This window comes from Carassius gibelio, chromosome A3 (assembly GCF_023724105.1).
Source record: "Carassius gibelio isolate Cgi1373 ecotype wild population from Czech Republic chromosome A3, carGib1.2-hapl.c, whole genome shotgun sequence".
Lineage (NCBI taxonomy): Eukaryota > Metazoa > Chordata > Actinopteri > Cypriniformes > Cyprinidae > Carassius > Carassius gibelio.
Window position 1 is genome coordinate 18,818,853 of NC_068373.1, and position 17,745 is coordinate 18,836,597.

At 33.4% G+C, this 17,745-nt stretch overlaps 1 protein-coding gene across 1 annotated transcript; it reads left to right on the top strand.

Moving 5' to 3' along the window:
* The first annotated feature begins 11,719 nt into the window (after nt 1-11,719).
* LOC127942985 (homeobox protein Dlx4a-like) lies at nt 11,720-17,516 on the top strand. The gene is made up of 3 exons (XM_052539055.1): nt 11,720-12,184; nt 13,193-13,386; nt 16,977-17,516. The coding sequence occupies exons 1-3, from the start codon at nt 11,881-11,883 to the stop codon at nt 17,226-17,228; spliced, it is 750 nt and encodes a 249-aa protein (XP_052395015.1). The 5' UTR covers nt 11,720-11,880; the 3' UTR covers nt 17,229-17,516.
* The last annotated feature ends 229 nt before the right edge of the window (nt 17,517-17,745 follow it).

The window sequence follows — 17,745 nt, forward strand, 5'->3', positions numbered from 1 at the left end:
ATTACAGTGAGGACAAAACCAACCAAAACAAACCATGGCTAACAGTCAGATTCAGCGTATATTTATGATCCAGATTCAAATCCAGAGGCTGATATTTAACAAGAGCAGCATCAGCAACAACGTCTCTATGTGGTATGTACTGAAACTGTATATATTTGCTTAGCGGTTTTGGAAAATTCCTTTTTATATATTTTTTTGATAAATGTAAGATCCCTATACCCCACCCGAACCTAAACCTACCCATTTTATACAGAATGTTAAAAGAATAAAACATAATAAAACACAATTTAGTAAAAATATAACATTAAAACGATATTTTGAGCCACTAACGTTAATCATACACCTACCCCTAAACCTACCCATAACCATTTCTTAAAACTACATAACGTTACTGTTATAAATAAATAAATAACAAACAAACAAACAAACAAACATAACGTTAATCATTTATTTTTTGTGAAAATATCAAAAGTGGTACCAAAAGTAGTTCAAATGATGAGTTCCAGTCGCAGTCCTCTATATGGAGGTAGTAGTTTTTATAGGGTACAGAGCACAATTTAATTTATTAATCCATTAAATTATGTATCTGTCTTCTCTCCATGAAGGCGCACTGGCGCAGTAATGTCATAAACAATGTCATACAAACTGACAATCTGTGACGAATTGGATGAGGACCAATGAGCGTTCGATATCAGTGCCGTAAACTATGTCGTAACATGGCGCACTGGCGCTATTTTCAAATTCGAATCATAAGGAGCGCGAGCTTTGACTGTGACAGACGCTGTTGCTGAGAATGAAGATGAAGATCGATTGATATGGATATGTTCCTTGCAAACATCTGGATTCTAAAGATATGCAGTACAGCAAACAAATAAAATTGTTGTGATTTGTAATTGTATGCTGTGCTTTTGTGTATCTATGGTTTGCAGCATGCACAGAAATGTTATTTCCTATTAAGTAGACGAGTAAACTGCTTTCAATAAATTGAATAAAAACATGTATTGATATGACAATTAAATACAACAGATTTAAATCATTAAAGCCACTATTTTAATATTAATACATGGGAATTCATATACATTCACACTTTACGTTAGAATATTTACGTAGAATATTTACGTTTTTTTAGCTGCTAACACGTAAATATTTGTACGTTTTACTGGTATAAATACGTCTAAATTGTACGTTTCTATGTGCATGAAAACGTAAGTAAATGTACGTGTGGTAGAACCACATTTAACATAAAAATACACAGGTATTCTCATGAGATCACGTTGTTCAGGCAGAAGTGCCCTCAGGACCCATATAAGGAAATTCCGCTCCCTCTAACGTCACACAGACCCATACTCGAAAAAAACTTTCCGAAACTTGTGAAACTTGTGGTTTTTTGGAACAAAAATACTCCTTCAAACATACAACTTAATTTTTGAAACTTTGTCCATGTTTAGCATGGGAATCCAACTCTTTAACAGTGTAAAAAACTCAGTATGCATGAAACAGCATTTCACCCCCCCTTTAACAAGGTGAGGCCTGATTAAATTGTTGGTGTGTATATAAAAACATATTCATATGCTGAGACTAATCCCATAGTCCCAGTAACCCAAAGCATGGTTAAGGCTTTGAAGTCAGCATGAAATGACTTTTCAGTGTTTTTTTTTATTTTTTTATTTTTTTATTTATTTATTTATTTTTTTACCAAATACGTAATACATTGATTTTAATCAACATTTCATAATTCAGTCTTCTGGTGAGACGTTTCTCAGTTTTAAAAGATTTATTTATACATTTAGTTAAGTTAAACCCCATCCCTTTCCTACAATCCCTACACCCTTTTCCTTTTCACAATGTGCAATAAAAGATATACTGAAGTCTCATACATCCAAAAATAATAATAATAAGTATTAAAAAAAAAAAAAAAGTAAATAGACATCAACCAGTCATTTGCTACTCATTCTATAGGCAGAATTTCACTGGGAAAAATCATCAATATTTATGCTTCATTTTCAGACTCAGAACAGTTGGATCATTTTATATCTTCCTGTCCTAAAAACTTTTAATTCAAAAACCAAAAAAACAAATCTGACAGCTGTGGTTGCCAGATCATGAAAAATATGGTTGCAACGTTTTAGCTTTTATGGACTGAACATGCCTTTAATAAACTCTAATGTTAATATGCCAACATCCCGAAGTATTAAAATCTGTTTTGTATCTTTATAATACACTGACAACCACCAAAAAGCCAAGACAGCCACATGATGAACTGTGTCATGCACACAAATACAAAACACCATCATGATAACTCACGATACTAAAATAATGCATTTAACAATAACTGGACAAAATAACATTTAAGATAATACCCTAATGTATCACTGTAAACCCAAATGTTCAAAGTAATTAAACAGATTAAGTAAAGTTAACTTCTTTGAAACATGAATGCAGCGTTGATGAACAGAAGATACTTCATTGTAAACATTTAGAAATCGAAACGTTTGACAAGAACTGTACGTCATTATAGGACCAAATGTGAGCTCCAGGACTGTTTGCCTAAAGCTCTGGATTACAGGGAAAAATGTTGTAAACAACATTCGTACACAGACCAGTCATTTTGTTTCAGAAGACTTCAGTATATCACCATGCACCAGTGGACTTGCATGAATCACCAAGGACCATGGGTTTAGCTAAAAACAATCTTTGGTGTTCGAATGACAAATCTTAGTTACTAATTTTGAATCAAGGATTTCTGTTTATAAAAGGATTTTTAAAGCTTTGAGTTGGTATTATTGGGGTATTATTATCTGCATTGCCTATTAATAGTTGCTTTTAATATGTATATATTGGCTGACATCAAGTGAGTGTTTACTTTTAATGTACAATAATCATGTATATGACTTTTTCAATGGCATTCAGTATGGGATTTGACTGTTTTGTTAATATGAATTGGACCAATGATTATTGTGTTACTTAGTAAATGTGCTGTGTAGCAAAGTCCTTTGATTTTTTAAATAACTTTTGTACTACTTAAACTTTTCAATCCAGCACCTGCTCAGATATTCACCTGTTAAAGTATCCAATTCCTTACTATGCTATCTGGCCATAACAAAATGAATATGAAACATAAATTGAATGAATATGACTGTACGTTAACAGTATAATAACTCTTGTAAAAATCTTCTTGCTCATAAAATCTTCATACTTTATGCTGAACCTGCAACAGAACAGAAGTGAATCATAAAATGGGTTTTAAAAAATGAACTAGCTATAAATTAGTCGTTGATTAGTATCTCTCTCTCACACTAATTTATTCAGGAGGAGTCTGATGAAGCAGATCTTGGAGATGTTCCAGTGATAGATTGCCAGATCTGTTTCACCACTGTGCTATTATCACAGCTTCAAGTGAGGGAGCTTTTGCTTTCATTTGAACCCCGTAGATCCGGCCTGGGCTTGGCTAACCGCTCCAAACCACAGAAGGGCTGACACTGGAGATTCTCAGATTTTGAATGAGTGACACTTGTCTGCTCAATATTTTTTTTGATAAATATATATTTAATAGAAACAGTGTAATAAACTTTTTACTTGGGAAAGGAAATGATTTTGTTTTGTTTTAAAATGTCAACAATAGTTTTTTGGCCAGATAGCATCGTACACACACACACACACACACACACACATAAGACATTACTCAAGTTAATGGAGTTAGTTGTACTCAATTTGTTTGAGGCAATCAGTTGCCACAATGTTTTTAATTACATGTTGCATGTAATCCAAATTTTTAACGTCTAAATAATTTAAATTAAGGCAATCAGTTCTGTTAACTTAATTCCTTTTTTTTTTTTTTTTGGCAGTATTTTAATGTAATGCATTAGGTGCCTTTCAAAACTTATTTAACATATTTTTAATGTAGCATTTTACCGTTTTCTGAAAATTGTTTACAGTGTAGGTCATTAGGGTGCAATGAGGGTACACTCTGAGAAATAAAAGTTCTTTAGTGGCATCAGTTCTGTACAGAACTTTGAACTTCCATGGAATATTTTTAATCGAACGAAAGGTTCTTTATTGTGGTAAAAGTTTTTTTTAGATTTGAAAATGTTCTTCACAATGAGAAAAACGTTCTATGGCATTGCTGAAAAAACAACAAATTTGGGATCTTTATTCTTTATTTTTAAGAATGTAGAGATCATAAAGAAGAACATGTGAAAATAGGTCAAATTGAATTAAGAGATAAGAGAAAATTTGTTTAGACATTCTTGACATTATTGCAAAGCCATTATTTTCACAACTAAAAGTCTGGCCTATCTGGCTTCTTCAACAAAAATGGCTCAAAAAAATACGTAAAAACAGTAGACTGATAAAAATGAAAAAGAAGTGATTATTGTACAATATTATTGTATTCTGTCCAAATCCTTTATAACAGAATCTCCAGTGCTTGTGTTTATGTTCTTTCTGTATCTAGATATGAAACTTCAAGTCCATCTTCCTTTAATCCACTCTTATCCTCTTAACAGTACATGAATTTTTTGTTTTGACACTCAGCTGTAATATTAGCCTACAAATGAGTGATGACCTTAAAAATGAGTCTGCGAGAGGGTGTGTACCGGGAGATTAAGTTCTTACCACCTGCAAGGTGGCCATGGGTGTTTCCTCCTGGCAGCGGTGTGAATCTTCCATCTTTGATTCTCCTACATTTTAAAATCTGGTCTCTGGAGCCTCGGGACACACACACACCCACTGCTGAAAGCGGATTTGGCTAATCAGCCGGAGTAGCTGGGCTACATTCCTCTGGCAGATTATTTGTAAGAGTTGTGTGGAGCAGTTGAATGTTAAAGAGATGTGGCTCTTGGATATCATCCAAAACCTTTACAACACCATTTGAAATCCCCAATAGGAGTGACGGCAATTCAGCCAGCATGAACATACTGTACCCAAACAATCTGACACTTGCCTGCATTTACTGTAAACAGCCTTTGCTTGTGGATAAAGAAGACCTTCTGTAATTATGAATTTTAACAAACCTGGCATAAGTACAACAACTGATATAATATAATTAAGGTCATTAATTATATTTAATAGCAACATTTTTTATTTATGCTGAGTTTTCCTTGTTCCTGGTTAGAGTTGCAAAAAAGCAATACAGAAATTCTAATGGAATTTCTAATATTTTGTAAGCATTTAAATTGAGGAACAATCACTGAATGAACAAACACAATTTGTCATTAATAAATTACTTTTAGGCTTCCAGACAGTCCATATCCAGATAACATTTGTAGCTATAAATCTATCAAGCGTCATTTTTATGTTCACTGTTGTACTTATGCTTTTATTGGCAATTAAGGGTTAGGTCTTGGTACTTGAATTGTATATTGAACCACTTGTTTTAGTAATTACCACTTACACAATACTTTGTAAATTGTCTTCGTAAGAAATCATCTGCCAAGGAAAAACCTCTTCAAGGTTGTACCACAGTATTAAAACATGCACAATCTTATCAATAAGGAATTACATACAACTGATAATCAAGGCAATAAAATGCATATGAAAATATGTACTCTTTCTGATACAATCACAGCTTTGCTTTCCTTCAGAGATTCTTTTTATATAGGATTATGCAGTGTATTGGTTTTGTCTTAATCTTAATAATAATTTTAAAAAAAGATTAATCGCTTACAGAAAACTCCACTCATTATCTCAAAATTAATCTATTATTAATTGGATATGTTTACATAGTTTATTATGTACAAAATGTAAGGGGACAAATTCAACCTTATAAAACTGTTGGAATTATATATATATATATATATATATATATATATATATATATATATATATATATATATAAGAGTACATATATATATATATATATATATATATATATATATATATATTATGAACAACAAAATGTTTCCTATAATGAAATTATATGCTCTTAAGATTTAAGATATTGGGGAAAAATGCCCCAGTATGAGTTTTTGTCTAATATTTATATCATATAATAACAATAGCATGAGTGCAAATATGATTTTTTACAACATTTCAGTAAATTTAATACTGTTATATTTTAGATACAATCTAATTAGTTTGTTTCTACTAATTAGTCTCTTTTTGTTCAATTTTGCCAACTAAAATATTACCTATAAGACTTGAAGAACTGTTGTGCGTCTCTGAGCAACACACAGCATCACATTTATAAAGTGAGCTGGTTACTTCATTCCTGAATGAATCAGTCAACTATTGGTCAATTGGTTGTAGAGACCATTGGTGGCAGTGGGTCTACAATCTACTTAGATTACAATGCTTTTAGGAAATACAGCCCAGATTTGGTCACCAGGCAATGACTTGAACAATAAATACTGAGACGTTCATTGGTTTATTTCAGGCCGCTGTAGCCTAAAGGATTATGTGTAATATTTGTATGTTGAATCAATATTGGGTTTAAAATATCTGTGGGGGTATTTTCACAGCCAAATGTAATTTGCACTAATTTAGATTAATTAATTGCCACATCTTGTAGAAAGAGAGAGAGAGAGAGAGAGAGAGAGAGAGAGAGAGGGAAGTAACTACAACTTTCAAAAATCTATTTAAGTAAATATATATCTTAAAAACATATTTTAGTATAATATTTTTAGATATATTGATGGATGATGGATGGATTAGATTAATTAGATGTATTAAATGGATGGATGGATGAATGGATGGATGGATGAATGGATGGATGGATGGATGGATGGATGGATGGATGGATGGATGGATGAATGGATGGCTGGATGGATGGATGGATGAATGGATGAATGGATGAATGGATGGATGGATGGATGGATGGATGAATGGATGGATGGATGGATGGATGGATGGATGGATGGATGAATGGATGGATGAATGGATGGATGGATGATAAGCACAGATCATCTCTATCCTCAGGGTTTGTAGGTCAGACATTTCTCCCAAATGCTGTGCCCTTCACAGCCTCTTTTCTTGCCATACAGCTCCCCCAGGCTTGGGTAAACCTGCCAAAGCCTGCTCCCAGATGGCAGATCATGGAGAGAGAGAAAGAAGATAGAAATAAAATGAGCACACAGTGTAAGGTAGAGAGAGAACTTCGGCAATGTTCAAAGGCAAAATGAGTTCACATCAACACCTTTGATGTTGCTGGCAGCTGCCAGACAGAAGGAGACAATCTGTCTCTCTGGTGAACCGCCCAGCTTGAGCAATGCCTTGAAACCACCCAAAACCCTGCAGCTAGATTTAAAACACATTCACAGACTGAAACATGCTCATCAAGCACCTTAATTACACTGACAGGTAAAGGCATCTGAGACACCAGTGAGGTGCAGAGTCTCCAGGTCAGTCTTGAATGCTGACACCTCTCAAATTCACTTTTACCATTTAGCATTGACAAAAGACTGAATATCTGGACTATTGTTCAAACTAATTGCCATTTACAAGATAAGTAACTCATTCTTCCCAGGAAAGCTGAATTGTGCTTGATGATCATTCAAGTCTGTTGCATGTATTGAGCTCAGTGATTATTGTGTCAGAGGATGAGTTTTACCCAGTAGACCTAAGAAAACTACACTCTTAAAAAACTGTTTGTTGAGTCAACTTAAAACAAAATTGTTTCCCTGCAGCCTTAAATTTTTTGTTATATTAAAAAAATATGTATCGGTGTTTTTTGAGTTGAAATAACAGTTATAGTTCACTCAACTTTTAGCTTGATGGCCAATCAACTTACATTTTCTTGTTGCTGGAAAATTGATAAAAAATAAGTTATGTTTATGTCTATTTTTTTTTAAGTGTACAAAGTCATTTGGTGCAAAGTGCATATATTGTGTGTATTTTTATTTTTTTACGGAGAAAGAGTTAAATCAAACTATGATTTATTTATTTTTATTTCATTTTTATTTTTTATTGTTTATTTCTGTTGTGGTAACACACTTCAACAACATATTCTTTTTTTTTCTTTAAGGAGAAAGAGTTAAATCAAACTATGATTTATTTATTTTTATTTCATTTTTATTTATTTTTTGTTTATTTCTGTTGTGGAAACACACTTCAACAACATATTCTTTTTTTTCTTTAAGGAGAAAGAGTTAAATCAAACAAGTGTCAAACGACTGTATTAATCCTATTAGATGATTCGTTCTGGTTTATAACTGAAAATAAAGAATGCTTGTATACAGGTGATCTATTATTTTGGTCTATATAGGAGTGCATGGTCTCTTAACGAGAAGACAAAAACGCACACTCCAAAGTTGAAGTGCTCCAGATATGATTTCACATCATTTTATAAATCGTTCATAAAATATACCAGTCCGACTGATAATGCTGACAGAATTATAATTAATTAGTCTGTGTATCTATCTATCTATCTATCTATCTATCTATCTATCTATCTATCTATCTATCTATCTATCTATCTATCTATATCTATATATATATATCTGTCTGTCTGATTTTACGCAAGAATTTATTGTTTTACTTTTATAACACAATACTGAACATTTTCCCTTAAAGAGAACACTCTTGCTAAAACAATAATAGCATAATACCTGCGGTTTAGCCAGCAAATAATTAACGTCTTTATAATAAATCAGCCTACACCCAAGTTGTTTCATAAAACATAATACCGAGAAGAATTCGTTCACGACAACATCCAGTCTTGAAAACAAAGCAAAAAATGATTGTCAAACTACCTCGTTAAAACTGACATAGGCCTACATTTAGACAGAAACACATGAAATATTATACATAAACGAGGATGTGTCTAGTGTCTAGTGCAATATAATTATAGGATAAGTTTATTTTAGATGTGGGTTGCTACGCCTGCATTTAAATTATGATTACCTTCCATAAGATGGATAACAGGGTGATTCTTTATAATGATGAAATAGTGCATGCAGATTAATCGAGTCTCCTCATCGAGCAGGTTCATTTCATCCATCGCGATGAAACCAGAACAAAATAAATCAAATGTTTGGAAACCGCTAGAAATCCCTTTAGCGGAAGATGTTTATGGTCAGCGTCACGGGACATATTTAGATGATTCTTCATTTTTGTACTGCAGAGGACAGTTTTTATTGGCTCATAAATAAATAATTTATATTTCATATTTTTAAGCATATAATAATTTTTTTAATTTCAATGCGATTTTGAAAGTAAAAATGAGCATTTCGGACCATTCGTATTTTAAATCAGGCTATTAATGATAAACGAGAGGGTTGCGTTGATAATGAATAAATAACGACATTCACTTGGCATTGTCATTAGAAAAGATTGTAGGTGTGAGTAAACTTTTAGGTAGGACTAGCCTACATTTGCGTCGAAATGTCATACTTGTGTATCACTCCATGCTTAGCCCAACTGATGGACAACGGATCCACACCTATTTACGACTTACTTCAAAGACTTTGAATTGCCTGTCAATTAAACAAATTATCTAAATGGTCATGCCTTACTATTATCTCACATATTTCAAAGCAAAATAATTTCCAACAAAGCAGCCTACTTAAATTTCTCCTTAACATTCTCTTTCAGTATCGATTATAGGCCTTGTGATTTATTCCCTCCTCATCCACTGGAGTTCACCATCAGCAGAGCATTTATCAGCTCTGGGCTTCAGCTTTAGCTAGTGAAACATGCGCCATATAGCATTATCACCTGGCCTCAAATCAAAGATGACATAAACTCACCTACACAATACAGTGTGCAGTGTGCAGAAATATACACACACACACCAGTAGAGAGACACACACACTGAGGACGCCAGCTAGTCTGGCCTAAGATGAGAAGTATTGTTATTAACCTCTTTCCCTCCAGTGTGAATGAAAACCAAAGTGAGGGTATAAGTCCTTGTGTTATGACTTCAGGGGCACGTTTTGTTCTCCTCTATAATGTACACATAATTACAGACTGGGATGGAGTATACACTTTCTTTCTCTGAGTCTCTCGCTATCCTCTCTTTCTCTCTTACTGTGGCCATTGGTCTTATCTCTATCCTACACTTTCTTTATCCTTCATATCTCCCTCTCCTTCTTTCCCTTATGGTATCACATTTTGTCAAAGCAGTGCTTAGTCAATCATAGAGGATTATGACATGCTGGCCCATACTGTTCAGCTCGAATACCAACTATTGTTAAAATATTTCTTTCTCTTTTAGCTGCAGTGCTCATGTAATCATGTGTTCAAATTAAAACTTTGTCTAGAAATATAAAATAACATTTGAATAGGTTGTCATGTTTTCAGACAGCATACAGCGCGGTTGGTTCTTCCTGGAGTGTTGCCGTTAAAGTTCAGGTTTCAGGCTTCAGGACTGAGCATCAAGGCTGGGCGTGTCGGGACGGTTGGTTGTACCTGTGTGTTGAGGAATGTTGGCATAAGATAAAAGTACCTATAATTTGTGTAATTCTGTCGTAACGTCACTATTTTGGTTTAACAACACGTGTGCTTCAAGCAAAACATGTAACAACCTCGCGCATCAATAGCGGTTCTTTTCAACGCTTCTCCTCTGGAGCTCGATAAAAATGAGTTTTATCTCTGGGAGGCTGCTTTCACTTAATCCTGTGTGTCTGATTTCGTTATACAATAATTTCAATGAATAGGCTACTGTTAAACTGTTTGACTAAAATAACGTAATCGGATTCCTGTTGAAACTTTCCCTGTATCCTCAAAATATTAACTTTAGTCATTTTAACGGAAGATCTCAGTCATACGGTAAATAAATAAAAAATGTATTTTACAAATATAATATATATATATATATATATATATATATATATATATATATATATATATATATATATATATATATATATATATATATATATATATATAGTTGTAAGTTATTGTAAAATATTTGTATAAAACTTATAATGGAAAAATATATATTGTTTGGAATTTAAAATAATTTTGTTGATAGCCTAATATTGTTTAAATTAGCCTACATTGTTTTATTTATGTAAAAGTTGTCTTACGTGTTTTAGAAGTGAAATGTTTAATAAGTAATTCTAGTTCCCAAAATTCCCTTAGAATTAGAATGCTTAATTCTAATAAATGTTAGTGCGTTAATTTCTTCCTTTTGTAGAAAAGTTTGTTTAATATTAGCCTACATTTTATGTTTTATGGGCTAATGATTGTTGCATTATTTTAGTAGGCCTACAACGTCTGTTGATAGTGTTTCGTCTTTATGTTCACGTATTTTCATAACCAATGTTCATGTGCCTTTCCATATCACTGATGTTAAAAGACTTTAGGTTGCTAGCCATATAAAGCCTAAGTGAAAAACATGTAGTGAGTGAGTCCCAAAATCCCCGAAAATGTTCGAAACAACCAAAGTTGTCACTCACAAATTTTGGTTGGAAATTATATAGCTACATATTTGCAAAACCACTGCCCGCTGATTAATTTTATTTCTTAATATTTATGAATCTTATCGTTAAGACTTTCTAATAATTTTTTGAGACGTTCCTTAAATGCCCTTTTTGTACTTCTTGGTTTTTATGAAATTAATCCAAAGTATCAAACGATTTTTGTTTGTTTGTTTTTGTTTTTTATCGTATTGATACATCTAAACCATTTGCTTGCAGCATGTGAATTGCGATGTGACGTGCATATTACACGAGTGACGTCATTGCGCCTGCAGAACTGACGAGAACGGCGCGTGCAGCCAATAAGAGAGCGCGTTCTCACTGCTGGAATTAACTCATGAGACTGTTGAGACTAACTTCACAGACCTCGTACAGTCAAAACAAAAGCAGACACATGAGCGTCGCCTTTTCACGGACATGGATATTTTTATTGAAGTTATTTAAATGATGGAAACCACATGACTCTCCTAAATAGATGCTGCTTTTTTATGGTGAATCGGTCTAATGGACATAACTCTAAAAAATGACTATGACTTCACTGTCTGAACGTTTGGTGGCTTCAGACCCCTCAAAATCGGCTTTTCTGGAGTTCAGTCACGGCTACCAGTCTCACCAGCAGCATTCACCCGGTGTTTCTCACGCGCATTATCAGGTGCACGGTTTGCATCAAGGAGCACATTCGCAGTACGATGCAGCCTTCTCTTCGGGAGCTGCTTCGTACGGCCGCCCGCTCTCTTACCACTATCCCACCGCCCATCACCAATCCGGAGCTTACCTACCCTATCAACACAACAATCCAGTCGGTCACTCAAGAGTAGAGGATGCAGGTAAAGTGTGCTTTCCTTTACTCTACCCCGAAACGTCTTAAAAAAGAAAAGAAAAAGAAACAACTACTAAATTCCGTGTTGCGCCAAAGTTAAGCTGGCTGAGAAAACTAGTTTTACAGGGCGCAGCATTCATGATTGATTTCTGAAGACAGAAATCCTTAATTTGGGATCGACACATAGGCCTGTGATTATTGCTCTTTACATTTAGTTTAATTACCGACCCATTTCTAATTAATAACGTGCCAAAATGTTTATATTTAATTTGTGAAATGGGTCAAATAAGACTCATTGCAAAGTTTATCTTCACAATTTTTAAAACCGGATGAGCGCATTAAAAATCAAGAAGCCTATAAAGACAGAACAGAGAAATAACATGCTAAATCGTTAAATCATACTTTGTCAAAGGAAGGCTAATTGTAAACTATTTATCGATTATTTTAATAGTGAGCATATTTGCTTTAGTTGTACTCAACTCGAAGACATTCGTGTTTTAATTTTTGTGTCAAATTATTGAACTTTGCTGGCTATACAGCCAACGCAATATTAAAATATTAAAAATATTAAAATACTGTTATGACTGTAATAACAAATCAAGTAATTTTCGTAACCTGCACACACACACACACACGGACTAATGTCTCGCGATTTATGTCTTTGAAACCTGTTTTTGGATTGCAAGATTAAAAAGAAAAGGAAAATAAATAATCACTGGCTCTTTTATTATTATTCATTATTTATCATTTTTTAATTCAAGTGAAATTTGACTATAAAGTTAGCTACAAATTATACACACAGGAACACAGGAGTTTCAGCTCTACGTGTATATATTGAATGTAGTATAGTTTGGTAGTTTAAACCAAACGCCTTTTGCGGTTGACAAACCTTTTCTCCAGACAGAATGGCCTGCACATTTCTGAGAAATTATTTATTTTCTGTAGTTTATTTAACAGTTATCAGTATACCTCCTATATTATTTTTTAAATATTATATTTAATCTTCTTACTCAAGATTCCGAGAAGCAAAGTTCCATTGAAAGTGGAGAGATTCGTCTGAACGGGAAGGGGAAGAAGATTCGCAAGCCCCGCACGATCTACTCGAGTTTACAGCTTCAGGCGCTCAACCAGCGCTTCCAGCAGACCCAGTACCTCGCGCTGCCGGAGCGCGCTGATCTGGCGGCCAAACTGGGCCTGACACAAACACAGGTATGTACACATGACAATACTAAATCAAAGATGGAGAATAACTTGGACTTTATGCCATGTGTTACGCATGCTTTTGTGGACCGTTCTGAAAGTAAATTGGTTCATAATAATAATAAAAGGTCGTTATTCTTTCTATAAATACCAGAAGTTTTTGGTCTTGTATAGGCTACAAACCAATGTGAAGACTTCAACAGGTAAACGTGGGAAGGCCTGTGTCATTGTACAAAGCAGAACGTTGGTGGCGCGTAAAGTGCATTGCACGTTCCCAAATACATCGTTAAAATATTAAGTAAAAATGTTCTAAAATAACAAAAGCCTCTATTTATCAGGGACAAAGGAACGAAAAATAAACGATAACAATGGAGGCATATTTATCATTTTTATAGGAAATGCTATGTCGTCTACTAGCCTAAATTTGTGTGTGTATATATAGCAAAAAAAATGTGGTTTTGTAAAAAAAACGATTCTTCGCGAGCCGTGAAGCCACGGGATTAACATGACCGTCAAGTTAGAACTACGCTCTCACGTTTATAAGCACAATTTCGAGTGATAGGCTATAGGCTATTCTTAATAATAGTTCTTATGAAAGTAATATATGACCCTGCAAAATGTTTTCATCCTTAATTTAGCAAACAAAGAAATAAATAGGTCTAAATAATAGTGAGCACGAGTCTCTTCTTCAATGGCAGTTTCTAATCTGGAAACCACACATGACACATATCTCGCATATTATAGTCAAAACCGGATATTGCATATACTTAGACAACAAAGATACATTTATGAATGCAGATATAGTATGCGATTCTGCAGTGCGGATGTGACCATGGCTGTAGTATCCGGTTTTGTTCAGTTCTGTTCTGTTTCCAACCGCGAGCGCAATTTTAACTGCAGTGTTTCTGTATTTATTCCAGATTGTTCAAGTTGTTTTTATATAACTAAAGGGAGACTGTATGAATAGGCCTATAACTTTTTTTGTTCATATTTATTTATATTAAGAAAGTAAATCATTATTGATTTACTGTATACTTATTACAGCAACAATTCCCTTGCAACAAGCCCACGTACACACATGCATTCTTAAAAAAAGTAATTCTCATGACAGTTTTTTTTATTTTTATCTATTTTTGCCAATCTTGCTTCTATGGTTAATCTCTTTAAAGCATCAATTTAAATCAATATATTTCGACTTATTAAAGTGTAATTATTTCAAAATTTAGTAGCTTCCAGTCTTTGGTCACAAGCTGTATGTCTATGTAGCTGAACAAATGTAAGAAATCTACTTCAACCTTATTTGACCCGTTTTACACGGTGGCCTAGTTCACCTGACTTCACCCTATATTTCAGTTACTATAATGAAAGGACACACTGAAGCTTCTAGAAAAATTACAAACCATCCACCCACACACAAAGTCTAACTTCGAAACAATGAAAACTTTTAATTAATCACAAAAACAACTTCTTCAACTAAAGGCACTTTACTTTTACGAAGAAAATGTTATGTTACCTTCACCTTTTATGAAGAAAATATTTATTTATTTTCTTTTTTCTAATAAAAAATGTCACATTAAAACGGTCTTGAAAATATTTTTTTCCATGTTATAGACTTCTTTTTTTATTCGGCTACTTTTCAAAAGCCTTTTTTTTTTAGATGAATAGTTTGAAAGTCTGGGATTGGTATTGTTGCGAATACAAAGATATTAATTATTAAATTTTTAAAACTATACAGAGTCAAAGAGAAAACAGATTATGAATTGTTAAATTTTTATAACTGTAAACTTATTATGACCTTCATTCATACTAATTGCTCTTACTATCATTACTTTCTGTGTTAGAGTATAATTTCTGTGTAGCATATAAGAACCTTCAATACTCTAATACATTATAAAAACTCAGTTATTTTGGTTTGGAAATGTATCACATATTTCATTGATTAGTGTTACCATTTTCTCTTGAGTACATTTACAAAAAAAAAATTCTTTTCAGCAGGAAAATATTTAGCAGAAAAAAAAACACATATCAAAACTTTAATATGTGTTTGATAGTGTGTGGGCAGTTTGCAGAGCCAAGTACTCTTTACTCCAGGAAGAAAGTGTTGAATGTTGCCTGGCACCTCTTCCTGTTTTTAGTACAGGCGGCTCATTTAATCTATTTTTTTATAATAATACATGCAGACATCATTTTAGTGATAAAAATAAAGGCATCGCCACATGACAGAGTTTTTCTAAAGGCGGCAAGAGGAACATCACATAAAAAATAAATAAAAAATCAATTGTGAAATCCTAAATTAGAATAATTATTTTGGGTGTCAGCGTGCAGAGAAAATGTTAAAAGGGTAATTGGACTTTCACCCAGCTTAAAAGTCTCTTGAAAAACATCACTTTAATTATGTTTCATTATAGAAGATTTTACAGCTCTGTGGGTGTGACTTTGATTGTAAATTCACAATTAGTATGACTTTTCCACATTAGTAACACAATTAAGGAATTAAAAACACCAGAGTATAATATCAAGGCTACTTCATATCATATATTCTTAACTAAAAATAAATAAAATGAACATGCACAAGTGAATGCTGGGGGGGTGGGGGTTCTGGTTAAAACTTTGGACTGATCAGAATTTTATTTGATCCAAAGAACTGTCAAGCTCTTCTCACTTGTAGCATTTTGTTTTCTTTTTTAGTAAAAAAAAAATCATGCTGAATCAAAACTCGCAGAGATTCACACTTAAAATGTCAGCTTGTGACATTTTGTTAATTCTGTGCTCTACAACTACAAAAAGACAAGAAAAAGCAGACTTCTCTGCTCTTGATTTTGTAAAAGTAAATAAAACAAAGAGCTAAAATGTTAGTAATTGTAGCTGAAAAAAATACTTGCTTTGTTAATTTACCTTAACTAGTAAAAATGTAGTTTAATAGAACAAGTAAAATGAATGTAATTTTACTGTAAAACAGCAATGTTTCTGATAGAAATAATTACAATTTACTATGAAAACCTGTATTTCAAAGATTAAATGTTCCTATATAGTAAAATGTGGTTTAAAAAAACAAAACAAATTCAATGTAATACTTTATTTACTTTTATAAATAAGATGCTTTCATGCTTTTTATATATATAAAAAAAGTTTGCATTAGTCTCAATGTGATGCATTAGATTTGACTTTAATTATAATATTTATTCATTAAGCACATTTAAAACACAACTGAAGATGAACGAAATACTCTCCTATTATTATTATTAAAAGTTATGTCTTATTAGGGTGTATTGACATTGTATATTGTTCATAATATCGCCAGTTTGTGGTCTATGTGTTTCTCTGACTGTGGTTTGTGTGTTTATTTTGATCAGTAACTTTATACAGTATGGCCATGGGGCCTTCTGTTTGACATTTTATCAGTTAATAAAAGGTTAATTATATATATGGTCTCAAATGTCCCACTATATTTCCCACCTGAAAAGGGCTGTATGGTCCTACATGCATTTTGGTAATTCCTTCCAATCTTGCTTGACTAATGTGTTATGAATAATAAAAATAAAAAGTCCACAGATGGAAACGTGTTGTAACAAATACTAATCCAAATGCAAATGTTACAGGTAAAGATATGGTTCCAGAACAAGCGTTCCAAGTACAAAAAGATCATGAAGCATGGATCAGGTGGACCAGAAGGAGAACACCTTCAAGCAGCTTCTGCATCTGGAACACCATGTTCACCAGGAATGCCCCTGTGGGATGTTTCCATGTCAACCAAAGGTGCCCCCATCCACTCTGGAGGATATATGAACTCTTTTGGACACTGGTACCCTGGTCATCATCAAGACCCAATGGCCAGAACTCAGATGATGTGACGGGATGTTTAGGACAGTCTTGGACAGTTTATCGGCATCCCCTCTACTGATTCTACCAGTCCATGCTGTTTCAGATCACACCAGCCCTTTTTAGCACTACTCACTTACAGCCCAACTATCGTCGACTTCCTCCCCAGAATTGTTTTCATGAAGATTTACATTGCTGACATGATTTTGCTTGCAGGTTTTTGTGGTGGATTTTTTTAAAGAATGAACAAGTTACCTATTCTAAATGTGGATTTTGTAAACTCTTGTAAATTTGAATAAAATGCCATTGTCTGATTGCCATGCACGTCTATATTATATTTCAAAGCCTGCAACCTCAGTCATTCTTCTTGACTATATATCAAACTATTGCAAATATTTTCTCTTTGCTACAACAGTCCTGAGAACCTGTTTTGGTTTCCAAACTTCTCAGTTTGACCTTTTTAATTAATGTGTTTGAATGTTCTCGATATTGCACTGTCAGGAATTTCAGAGTTTTATGTCCCTTTCATGTCACATGAATATGAATTTT

Bases quoted from the DNA above. Each gene is read 5' to 3' on its own strand.
- LOC127942985 (XM_052539055.1), top strand. From the start codon at position 11,881: ATGACTATGACTTCACTGTCTGAACGTTTGGTGGCTTCAGACCCCTCA. The intron at 12,185-13,192 runs GTAAAGTGTGCT...TTCTTACTCAAG, and splicing joins CTCAAGAGTAGAGGATGCAG to ATTCCGAGAAGCAAAGTTCC. The intron at 13,387-16,976 runs GTATGTACACAT...CAAATGTTACAG, and splicing joins TGGGCCTGACACAAACACAG to GTAAAGATATGGTTCCAGAA.